General features: G+C 50.1%; 5 protein-coding genes across 5 annotated transcripts; 2 read left to right on the top strand and 3 right to left on the bottom strand.

Annotated features, from left to right (window-relative positions):
• Positions 1-53: 53 nt before the first annotated feature.
• On the top strand, positions 54-522 carry F5J12DRAFT_821954 (uncharacterized protein). The gene has a single exon (XM_051745335.1). The coding sequence runs from the start codon at positions 187-189 to the stop codon at positions 442-444; it is 258 nt and encodes an 85-aa protein (XP_051601437.1). The 5' UTR covers positions 54-186; the 3' UTR covers positions 445-522.
• Positions 523-3,159: 2,637 nt separating this feature from the next.
• On the bottom strand, positions 3,160-3,758 carry F5J12DRAFT_904937 (ribosomal protein L37e-domain-containing protein; the record flags this gene model as incomplete). Its single annotated transcript, XM_051748598.1, has 4 exons — positions 3,160-3,208; positions 3,259-3,397; positions 3,547-3,617; positions 3,709-3,758. 4 exons carry the CDS (start codon positions 3,756-3,758, stop codon positions 3,160-3,162), a joined length of 309 nt encoding a protein of 102 aa, XP_051601436.1.
• A 527-nt stretch (positions 3,759-4,285) lies between these two features.
• On the bottom strand, positions 4,286-5,361 carry F5J12DRAFT_567134 (uncharacterized protein). Its single transcript, XM_051740093.1, has one exon. The coding sequence runs from the start codon at positions 5,197-5,199 to the stop codon at positions 4,303-4,305; it is 897 nt and encodes a 298-aa protein (XP_051601435.1). The 5' UTR covers positions 5,200-5,361; the 3' UTR covers positions 4,286-4,302.
• A 1,911-nt stretch (positions 5,362-7,272) lies between these two features.
• Positions 7,273-8,785, bottom strand: F5J12DRAFT_904936 (uncharacterized protein; the record flags this gene model as incomplete). The annotated part of the gene is made up of 8 exons (XM_051748597.1): positions 7,273-7,296; positions 7,328-7,467; positions 7,600-7,813; positions 7,940-8,010; positions 8,064-8,254; positions 8,326-8,386; positions 8,440-8,527; positions 8,582-8,785. The coding sequence occupies 8 exons, from the start codon at positions 8,783-8,785 to the stop codon at positions 7,273-7,275; spliced, it is 993 nt and encodes a 330-aa protein (XP_051601434.1).
• An 890-nt stretch (positions 8,786-9,675) lies between these two features.
• F5J12DRAFT_740615 (Phox-like protein) lies at positions 9,676-10,697 on the top strand. Its single transcript, XM_051742018.1, has 5 exons — positions 9,676-9,859; positions 9,918-10,089; positions 10,142-10,170; positions 10,221-10,295; positions 10,356-10,697. The coding sequence occupies exons 1-5, from the start codon at positions 9,722-9,724 to the stop codon at positions 10,524-10,526; spliced, it is 585 nt and encodes a 194-aa protein (XP_051601433.1). The 5' UTR covers positions 9,676-9,721; the 3' UTR covers positions 10,527-10,697.
• Positions 10,698-11,138: the final 441 nt, after the last annotated feature.

The raw sequence follows: 11,138 nt of genomic DNA, 5'->3' as shown, positions 1-11,138 counted from the left end.
CCATTTTAGCTTTCTTTATGGACGTTGCTTCGTCCGTCAGCGGAGCACTTTTTTTGTTTCTCTCGTGGAGGTTGATCTTTTTTTTTTTTTTTTTTTTCTTTTGTCTCCCGTTTCGGACCTCCACTGCTACCTTTTCCATCCCCGTCTCCTTTTTTACACTTTTTTTCTCCCGTCGAACATAACTTTATGACCCATCATACCTATATTACTATGCTCCTTTTAAACACGCCTTTTCTCATCACATTCACGGTTTTTCCTTCCTTCCCTGCCTTCTTCGCCCCACTCTTACCCCTTTCATATGGATCCGCGTTACCTTTCTCGTCTACTAGCGACTCACTTGTGACGTCTATCGCGTTTCCTGTTTTGCCCGCTTCTTTCATCTGTTTTCCCCCTTGCGATATGGTTTTGGTCTCTCCCGTGATATATAGTGTCTATTATTTGTGAATGCGTTGGCATTCTCTCTCCTTTTGTCAGGTCGATGAATACGTTATAGTGTAGATCACGTTTTAAATGTTATGGAGTGTTGCTTTCTCATTTTGGACGTGGCTGGAGTTCTCATATTTGAGATTGAGTTCAGATCTGGTGAGTGCAGGGATACATACGTAGCTAACTGTATGGATGTGATTTTCATCCACGTGCGCAGAACACGCTGAGAGTGAGATGCCATCACGACGTCATTGCAGCCAGCTGAGTACGTTCGACTTGGTGACATCGTTCACAAGGTTAAGGGGTTTTGGCAGGCCATGAGGTCACTTGCAGTGCCTCCACATGCGCCAATGTGCATGTCTGGATGTGTCTGTCGGGCGCTAGGTGGATCAGCCTCAATTTCCGACGCAACCAGCCATGCAAAGTTCCGTCCCTGTTTGTATCGAGCAGCCAACCCCCAACTCTTCCCTCCCCCCATGGCTCCTGTGGATGAGGGCGGCGTGAGACTCGGCCGACTTGTGAACGAGTGTACTAAGCTATACCACAAAGTTTCAAGGCCGCCTACCTTGAGCTATCGCTTTTACGTATGCCTGAAACTGATTCGATCTGGCTCTCGATGATTTGACCCCACTTCCAAGGTAATTCCCCCTCTTCCCCCTCACACATATGAGTTCAGAGTGGTCGCACTCAAGAACTTTAATCGGGGTTTGGACATTGCCCGGACGAATTATGCATGGGGCCTGCATTGGTGCCGGCGGACCCTCACTATCCTAATAAATCCACACCACTGTCTCTATCTCCCTGACGTACCCTCGCACATCGGTTCTGATGACCCCTTCAATTTTATCAGTGGCCATTTCGCATCGCTCTTATAGCGGACTCGACAATTGCACATAATGACAAGGTTGCGTCTGCATACCCATTTGAATCTATATTACCCGATGTTTGAACGCCGTTGCGAAGATCCTCCAATGGTGCTACCAGTGGGGGTTCCCTAAGGCCATTTGGGCGAGTTCCCAAATCCTCGACATACACCCTGATCAAGCTTCTTTTATAATGCCAAATACGTGAGTGCTGGATCTAGAGCCTTGTCAGTGGCCGCCCCCTCCCCTCCTCCTTTATAGGTGAATTATCGGTGAAGTAGGTACGATGGCCACCTAGGGACAAAGTCAGTAGTCTAACTTATCCAGGTATGTTCCCCACACACTGTTTACTTCCATTCGGCCTAGCTGCATCGAAGGTGGTTACATACCACGAATCAAAAATTTAGCTCGGCACTTAGAAGCATTAAGTTTATGCTCTGCAAGGTTCGGATTTGAAGTGTACTAGCCGAATGGTCTCCAATTACCATCCTTATGCCCAGACTTTCTGGACGAATAGAGCACGTGCTTGCCGGAATATTATCGCGAGCCTCACTGACTTTTTGCAGCGCAACGGCCGGTCCTGTAAGAAGTCAACAATCTTTTCACACTCCTACGAAGTAGCTCTACACGAATACGTTCAACCAGTCTCGTGAGGTGCAAGGATCTAGAGGGGAATCAATTCCGATTCCAAGACTAGTCCCCCAGATCGTTGTGAAATGCACTGACGGGCAGCCTAAACACTCGAAAGGCTGGAGGGGGGAAGATCGTATTGCTATGTCTTTAAGGTGCGTATCAATGGCGGACTCGCAAGCATCTCAAGTTCCTTGGAAAGCCTGGCAAGATTTCAGTGTGTTTATGCGTACTATTTGGACGTGAATGGCGACGCCAAAATCGATAAAGTCGACGTCGTCATATGTGTCCCGAAACTGTCAAAGTAGGCTCCCAGAAACCAAGTACTTGTGGTTATTACGACGATGCCGAGTCGGACGCTTTCCATTAGGCAGGACTGACACGAGGTTCGCGTGCGGATTCTGAGGCCCGTGGTTCGTAGAACACTGGGCGGTGCCCAGAAGAAACTGTCACTGTGCACTTCCGGTATCTAGATAGCGCATCGTGGAGTGCGATGTGCATTGGTACGGTTAATTTCCATTCAATTAAGTTTCCTCCTCCCATTCGTTACATTTCAAGGATTCGCACCAGAACTGAATACTACCGATTTCCGTATAACCAATCCGGAAGTCGACTACGCCATTCTTGGATTTTCAGTGCTATTCACGAGCGAAGATGATCCCTGGTATGAGATCCAGATGGACAGTGAAGGCAGTACGGCGTGACGGACTGAATTTGTCTCTACCGCGACTTCGAAAACACAGCTTAGAGACTTTCTCGGGAAGAATGAATTGTCACCAAATACGTACGATGACGAGCCAGGAATGAATTTGGCCTGAACTGGTGGATCGATTTAACAAAGATCTACTCAGACGTGCCACGGGAGTGTGGATGTAGTGGGCAGGCTATGAGAAGCACCAGTTAATCACGTAAACCGAAATTCGAATTAGTATAAACCGCTTAGTCGACTCAAGCTCAGAGCACTCGGCCGACCATGATTATGCACGAAAGAATGAGCATGGGAAGGCATAATCATGTATTCGACGCATGCAATAGGGTTCGATACTGCGGAGAGAACATAAGGCAAGTGATAAGCTTGAGAATGATACAAACAGCGATGATAGGCAATAGAAGGACGGCTCCTGCGTCCGTCCCACTGGGGAATCGGGGAGGTGTGGTTCAGGAAAGTGGTAAGCCTGTCTGTCTCTCAACCGCTGCCTCCTCTCCCATTCTCCTCTTTCCCTCCCGTTAGCCTCCTGACTCATGCCTCCGTGGTTTTTACGGTGCGCTTCTTGGCGACGGTGTTTTCTCTGTGTGACACTGAGTATGAATCCGTGGGCGTAAAAAAGAAATGTCAAACCTAAATCCGTTCTTGAATCGCCTGGCGACGGTCTTGAGGTAGCGCATGCGGCCCGTGCCAGTCGTCTTTCGGCGCTTAGCCTTTTGTCCCCACTCATACGAACGCAGCTTAGCAGAAGGGTATCCACATTGGGCACAGGCTGTTCGTGTGCACATTTCGTCAAGTCGCAGTCAAGGACCACACGAGAATTGATACAATTGAAAAAAAAAAAGGTGATGAGATCACCGCATGGAAGAAGACACGGAAAGGTCATTCAGATGCGAGTGTGACAGTTAGTAGATTACGCACTCTTGTGTTGTTTATGGAACGCGCGGTTTCCACATCGCCGGCAGAGCGTGTGGGTCTTGGTGTGCCTCTTACTGTTGTTGGTGTAATCCAGTTAACCATTCGTCCCGCTACACAACCCAAAAACACGGATAGGAAGGCTAACGTACCCAAAGGACGAAGTACCTGATTACCCCCGCAACCGAACGAAAAATATGAGTGAATGGTGTAAGCATCAATGGGCCTGCCAATTGTCGGGACGATTGAACGAACCTTTCGTCTACAAAAACAACACGAAATCAATGTCAGCAATACAGCCCATATGACGGAGTCCGTCCCCGCCAATGTGTATGCAAGGTCATCATGCGATGATGTCGATCAAGCCGTCCCAACATAGACCCATGTACATCCACCCAACTCAACCTGCATCCAGCACCCCATCCCCTAATTTCACCCAACGAACCGCATTTCCAGCATCCCAAACACCGAAACCACTGCACGAGAAGCAGAATGACTCACCATGTCGTCGTTTTCTTGAGGAACTTGTGTCGGAGGGGTAGTGCCGGTGTGATTGCTTCCTCTGCGTCCGTTGGGAGAGGCTGACGCCGTGGGAAGTATAAGCAGGTTGTGGGAAAATGTCATACACGTGATTGACGCTTCCAAAAACGGGCTTCCCCTAAGTATCCGAAAATGCTCGTGTATATGGTACAGTATGCTATCTAAGTGCACATTAGGTCCGGTCTAGTAGCCGTGAGTCTAAGCAACGAAAGCAACAATCGGTCACCATCTACTCGGAACCACACTCGGATACACAAATACCGGCTGTCTATCAGATCCATACCCATGGGGAACAGATGGCGCCAAGCCCGAATTGAACTCTACCATCCCAGGCGCACCACCAGGGGCGCCAGAAGGTGGCATTGTGTCCCACAAGTGCGCCCCCGCCCACGCATCCCACTGAGGGTTCCAAGCTGGTGGTTTATGTACAGGTGGTGGAATCGCATCGAGAGCGGGAACAGCACCAAAACCAGGGGTAGCATAGAAGTAGGCTTGAGGAATGGGCTCTCGGGAATTGTACCACGACGACGACGACGTCATGTGCCTTCGTTTCTGTTCCCGCGTCCTGCTGCGGTGCGTTTGGGATGGTACATATTCGTCCGCTATTTGGTCGGCAGAGGAGAACGGGAGTTGGTCGATATCACGAATGAATCGTTTAAAACGCGAGAGCTGAGACAGAAATGTCGTATTGTGTGAGAAGTGAGCATGGCCTGAAGGGTCGTAGAGACGAGAGTTTGAGGTAATCGTTTGTGATGGTCCAGTAGTGGCAATGAGTGGAGGGATGACTGGGTCGTAGGAAGGCTCTCCAGAGCGGGGCTGTGGGAAGGGTGCGGGTGCAGGAGTGGGTGGACGAGGATGGCGATGGCGATGGCGGTGCACAGGCGTGGAAGTGCGGGGTGGAGGCACATATGGCATGTGGATGTTATCATCGTCCTCGGATAAGCTGCGATCATCATCCTCGTCCATCATGTCAAACGCATGCTGAAGGTCCGCATGTGATGGTGCTGCCGACCGCTCGATCGGAATTGGATTCGGTCCCATCACTGGGGTCCCGATGGATGAAAGATTGCCACTATGAACCCGTGTGGCGGGGTACGATGGCAGCGATGGCTCAGGCATCTGAACTGCTGGATCCGGGGACTGCTACACGTGAAGCGACCGAACGCTCTGGCTCTGGTTCTAGCTCCGGCGGTGGCCCAGCTGGTGATGGCATAGACGTAGCGACACGCTCGCCCTCCAGTTCAGCCTCCTCCCCCTCCTCCCCCTCCTCCTCCAATTGCGATTCCGGTATCGGAGACGGTGCTTGGACGTTTTCGTACGACCGTCGCCTGAGGCGCTTCCGCCTGCCGAATCCTGGGAACTTTTTAAGTGTGCTGATAAAACCTCCAACGAAACGGTTCTTGGGACCCTTGCGATGGGGAACGTATGGCACTTCTTGATAACTACCAAAATTCCATATCATTTTCATCCGGCAAAGTCATGTGCTCCCCAATCGCGGGAGTCGGCGTTACAGTAGGTCGTCCTATGACGGGCGTCGGGAGATCGATGGGCTGCGGTGAAGGAGGAGGTATAAATGGTTCGGAATGGGGCATTACAAGTGGCGTTCGGGGCGTAGCGTTAGTGAGAGCAGCGGATGGGATGTTTAGCTGGGGTGAGTTAACAGGGATGTTCGGCTGGGAAATGTTCGGCTGCGAGGTGCTAGGCTGTGAAGTGTTGTTTAGAGACGTGCTAGACGAAATCCACGTTACGTCTCTGAGTCTGCGTGATTGGCCTGGCCGGCGACTGTAGCGGTCCCTGCGGACCGCTGGAGTATAGTACTCGCTTGCACCACGATCATCGTCTGCAAGCGGTGGTTCATGATCGTCGCGAAAACGTGTATCCGCGAGTACACCGCGCCGATAGCCACCGCTGTGCGCTGGCATTTTCTGAGGCTAGTATGGCGGCCCTCAACACCGTGACTGTCGAGCAGTGAGTCTGGGTGTTATCGTTGAGCTGTTAGAACGGTTGATCGACACGCATAACGCCCTCTAGCACACACCCAACAGACCGTAGAGTGGGTAAGGCAGGCGTGGCGTTCTTCTTACCAGCCTACTGAATTTCCTCCTTCGCCCAATCAGTTGGCTTCTGACCGTTCCTGTAGATTAGCTGGCGTGCCTGGCAGTGCATCGTCTGAGCTCGTTGCATCGGAAGAGACAAATATCACAATTGGACAACAGTTTGCGTGGGGACCACCGAGACGAGTTTGCACAATTACTTGGTGTACAAGTGACTGCACTTATTGTCTGAACAGGCTTGTTGACGACTCACTCATACTCGGGACGCATGCTCGCCGAGTCGTATACTGAGACACTCCACGGCCGACTCATAGTAATCTCGCTGAACATTGCCTACTCAGTATGTTCAACAAATACTTTCACCCTCCCAGGACCGAACTACGCTTCAAGGCATACCAGAACTAGTGGAATGTACGTTCTATTTTGTTAGTACTGTGGACTTTTCGAAGACCCAGATCGAATCTGCTCCCTTGTGGTCAAATTAATTGACTTCCTCTTGGACACAACTGCCGCCGAGTCACCCACGAATGCGGGGACATACCTACTAGCGATGTACGTATCTACTATCGCTAGGTTATATCCCTGCATGGCATTTGGTGACGCTCGCAAACAGAGTTGGATGTCAAATAACTTTGCAGATACTTTGCATCTCGTGTACGAGGAAGGTTACCTAGGTCAAGTTGAAGAGTTGAGCCTTTGGAGAAGCCGAGGAGTACTACGGGGGAACCGGATAAATCTGACCGATGGCAGGCATTCCTGTGCAATCTCGGGCCGAGTACCTTGCGAGGTTTACGTCTGTCCACTTGATGATGGCAAGTAGCTGCGGATATCATCGAACTGAAAAGGTTATCGCCACGCTCACTCCGTAAGTATTGGATTGGGCCAGACTGTGTCCAGTCCGCTTAACCGTTACACCATAGGACAACAGTAAGATCGAAGATCGGCTTCTCGGTGCCTCGGGTACTACTGATACCGATTATCTGGGCTCAGGCATACGCCATAACTTTTCGTATTTGCCTCCGGCAATCGGGTGAACGGGAAATTATACCACGAGCAGCAGCATGCAATTCAAAAGTCAGCGGTAACAAAATTCCTAGTGATATTGAATACAGACGTTTGGCCAATATTCTACCGGATGCTACCAGCCACGAGCGGCGAAAGTCTAAAAGTGTGTCCCTCGTCATCTCCATTACTGAACGATACTTCAGCCCGAGAACGCGCTGCGACTTGGTGGCGCCATACTCGTGTGGAGCTGGATAATTGGAGCCCGGGTCACCCTGTGGTAACGGCCTGGATAATTTAGGAGTGGGCTCCAGCGCGTTCGCCGCGTCGACTTCGAAAGTTATCAGTATGTTTTTCTGTCCCAAGGGAGATCACCTATACATACTGAAAGCTTGCCGAGGAGTCCAAGGCCCTTGGCATTTTGTCAGAATGTCATATTGGAAGCAGAGGTTGAGAAAATTACCTGAAATGATGATTCGCTCACCCCCTGCTTCTTGCGTCTCCAGAGCCAGTCGATGTGCCGTAGCTATATCCCGAACGTCGGCCCAGGAGCCACCGGTTCCCATAAAGGAATTGTTCCCAAGCTCGGCGCTTTTCACGGGGTCCACGATGTTATCGTAGAACCACCGCATGGAGGATCCGAGTGAAGAGGGATCAGTCACATCATGGATAACTGGCTGTTGCATCCCAAACAGTCAAATTGCCGTGTCCTTCAATAAAACATGGTCACATTACCCCAAGAGTCTGAATAAAGGGCAACAATCAATGACTAGTTAAATGGGCCGCCTTGGAATAAACCATACCAGAGGTGGATTTAATGACGTCAAGTCCCAGCTAATTTCGTGCTCGTGGTCCTTTACGAATTTCCGTGCACCTGAGCAGGACAGTAGTGTAAATGTAAATGGTACCAATTCTGGGGGCACTGACTTTGTTCCGCGAGCGTCTTGGAAGCATGATATGTCGTGCCAGCGGGTGTCTTATCTCCTTGCTCCTTGAGGATTTCAAGTGCTCGGACATTCCAATCTTCTTCAGTGAAAACTGTAAAAGCAGGGGATTCACGAGTCTCGGGTCGCACGGCCGCCGTTGAAGAAGTGTACACGATGCGCTTCACAGATTGACTGTAAGCAGGACCGGAAGCCTCGTCGTTCGAAATCAAATCGACCACTTTTGTCTTGTTGTGATCACTCACCCGTACCTGAGCGCACTCTGTAGAAGTCCCGTCGTCCCCTGCACGGCAGGGTCTATCACATCTGTATAGCACTCGTGAACATGTACAGTACGTGGGGAGTGTTTCGGAATCCACCTTCGACCCGTGTGTAGTTCACCGATATCGGGGAGGCCATATGGGCGATCGCCTCTACACCTTTGACAGCTTCATCGAACGCTCCTTCCTGGATGTCCAGTCAGCCAGACAGAAAATGGGTTCGTGAGTGAAGGAGATTGACCTTGGTTATGTCTTTAACGACGACAGTTTCGAATTTGGACGCGTAACTCGCAAAGTAGTTTCTCAGGTGTTCACCTTTCTTTGTAGAGCGAACAGCCCCTCTGACGGAATAGCCATGCTCGAGGAGGTCACGGACGACCCACATGGCAATGAATCCATTGGCACCGGTGACGAGGACCTTACTTGGGGGTTGAATGATGGGCATATCCCAAGTAAGTGGGCTCTAGATGATCTCCTGAGGCATCAATGCATTTATACCAGTCCATGCACCACTTCAACTTGCCACGTCGTTTTGTTCCCTGGTCATTCATCTAGTTGACTCAGTGCCATTACACTGCAAGCTCTGCAATGACAAACGTCAGTCGCACAAATTCCATATCACGTAGCGGGGTGGTGCACGGCTCGTTAACGAACATTGAAATGATGCATAAGTAATGCAATACTATCGGTCACCAACTGACCATAGTCTGCCAAACTCACTTCTTATGGCGTAATAGAGATGACTCACTACTGTCGAACTCGCCGAATAACGAGTAAACGAAATGAAATAAAGCAAGTCCCACAAAGGGCCTACGCGTCTGCTTGACAAATGCTGCTTGAGTCAGTCGTCATCATAGGATGCCCTTTGCTATGCTATAAGCTGTGCGCTGCATCTACCCCCTATGTACTGTATATCAGATTTATAATCCGTGAGTGTACCATACAGAGAATTGCGATGGCAAAACGAGATTATACTTACACGGGTGTATGGTGTTCACACAATCGCGTCTCGTAATGATTCGGCACGCTTAGCCGTCGTTGATCAGGAAGCTTGTGAACTCGCAGCTTGGAACGTTCGAATAAGCACCTTTATTCCGAAACCATCATTGTACAACACGACCATGGGCGTGGAGGCTTTACATAAGTTATCATTGAGACAGATTGCTCACGGTGAGTACAATCGGGACAAACCTATGCAATAGAGCGCGTTTTAGCTTTGAGCAGGTTGGAGGCCAACACTAGTTCCACCTCGCTCAGTCAAACCTGCGTCTGCAAGGGTCACTTATGTAAGCACTTTTTAATTGCAATTGTCCTTAGGTCATCAGGGCCATCCAGGACGCTCATATCATATGGAGCAAATGCACCACTGCTCCGAACTATCATGCAATCATCACAGTCGTCGAGTGTACAGTCGCATTTTCCTTCGCGGTCCCCTCAAAGTGATAAGGAACAACTAGTCTTAATTCCCGACAGGATAGACGTGGAAGAAGAATCACGTCTATATGACGAGCTTGAAGAGGTATGCTCCAGCCTGTACGAACCGCTTGATATCTGAGGCGGGTACTGGAAATGATTAGGACGAGGATGTGAATGAATCATCTGCTCTGCAATCTTCTCCTGGCCCACCTTCGATACACTCTCGCGACATATGGCTCGGAGACCACGTGGGTCAAAGCGCAGTATTTTCTAGAGATGTCAGGATAAGTGGGTGGACTAGTGTTGGAGACCAGCTCGGTGGGGCATTTATTGGTGCGTGTGTCTAAGCTATTTCTGGCAGCCCAAGTTGCTCAGTTCTTTGCAGTGTATGATTGTGCTATCCGCACAAAAGAGGTGAGGAATAATTACCCTCGTCCGTGGGAACTGTATTTACCCCATGCCAGGGAATTACTATTCATGCTCATAAGAGGTTTAATGATTTCGTAGAATTATATCACACCCTAAAACATACCCTACCGGTGAGCGGAAAGAAGAGTATTTCTCATGGCATCATGCTGACAATGCTCGCCGTCTTGCAGCGCCACCTATTACACTTCATACCGCCATTGCCTCCCAAGTCACCATTTGCCCGTTATCGGCCTGCTTTTCTGGACCACCGCAGAAGACAACTACAATCCTGGCTGTCAGTAGTTCTGTTGCACCCAGAAATCGGCGCCTGCCAGGCCGTGCGCCATTGGGTATTGGACTAACGGTTTGGCTTAATAATTCGTCTTTTTATTCGTTATGTAATGAGGACGCTGGGCTGCTCGAGTCGTTCTCTTCGTGTGTTTCTTCGTTTGTAATGATGGCACGTACCACCTACATCCATGCCGCGCTACTCATTACTATTGGAATTAGCATCTCGGGTCCATGCACCGCTCTTGAGCTATCAAAACTAACGGTCGAGTTTGGGATGGAATACTTATTATCCAACCTTCCTAATGACGACGGTCGTGCTTAGATGACGGAGGCGAAGTGGAGCCTTGCGCGGCCACCAACCAGAGCGAATAAGAGATGCTGTTTCTCCTTTCTTTGACACTTTTTTAAATCCGTCCCGGCTTTTGTGGGAAGCCTGGATGGCGAAAGTCCAGGAGCGGATTCCCAGCTATACACGGCCGTGAATCCGAAGAGAACTTTCGAAACAGAAATCCCCCCTCATCCGACTGGCGTCATGAAGACCGTGGCCGCAATTACGCCATAGCTGACGATGGGCGCGTTATCACGCGGTGTTTGGACGGCTGCTCCCAGTGGAGCGTGCGGGGATGAGGTAGGCATCTAAGCTTTTCGCCGTTTACTGGTTTCACCGCGCAAAAACCTTCCCC

The sequence above is a fragment of the Pisolithus orientalis genome, assembly GCF_024613125.1.
Source record: "Pisolithus orientalis strain OTSU chromosome Unknown F5J12scaffold_9, whole genome shotgun sequence".
Lineage (NCBI taxonomy): Eukaryota > Fungi > Basidiomycota > Agaricomycetes > Boletales > Pisolithaceae > Pisolithus > Pisolithus orientalis.
Note: the sequence above shows the minus strand (reverse complement) of the source record. Positions and strands in the feature narration are given on the sequence as shown.

Excerpts from the sequence above, each read along its gene's own strand:
- F5J12DRAFT_821954 (XM_051745335.1), top strand. The coding sequence starts at position 187 with ATGACCCATCATACCTATATTACTATGCTCCTTTTAAACACGCCTTTT.
- F5J12DRAFT_567134 (XM_051740093.1), bottom strand. The coding sequence starts at position 5,199 with ATGCCTGAGCCATCGCTGCCATCGTACCCCGCCACACGGGTTCATAGT.
- F5J12DRAFT_740615 (XM_051742018.1), top strand. The coding sequence starts at position 9,722 with ATGCAATCATCACAGTCGTCGAGTGTACAGTCGCATTTTCCTTCGCGG. Across the intron at positions 10,090-10,141 it reads GCTCGGTGGGGCATTTATTG|TGTATGATTGTGCTATCCGC; the intron begins GTGCGTGTGTCT and ends AGTTCTTTGCAG. Across the intron at positions 10,296-10,355 it reads CCCTAAAACATACCCTACCG|CGCCACCTATTACACTTCAT; the intron begins GTGAGCGGAAAG and ends GCCGTCTTGCAG.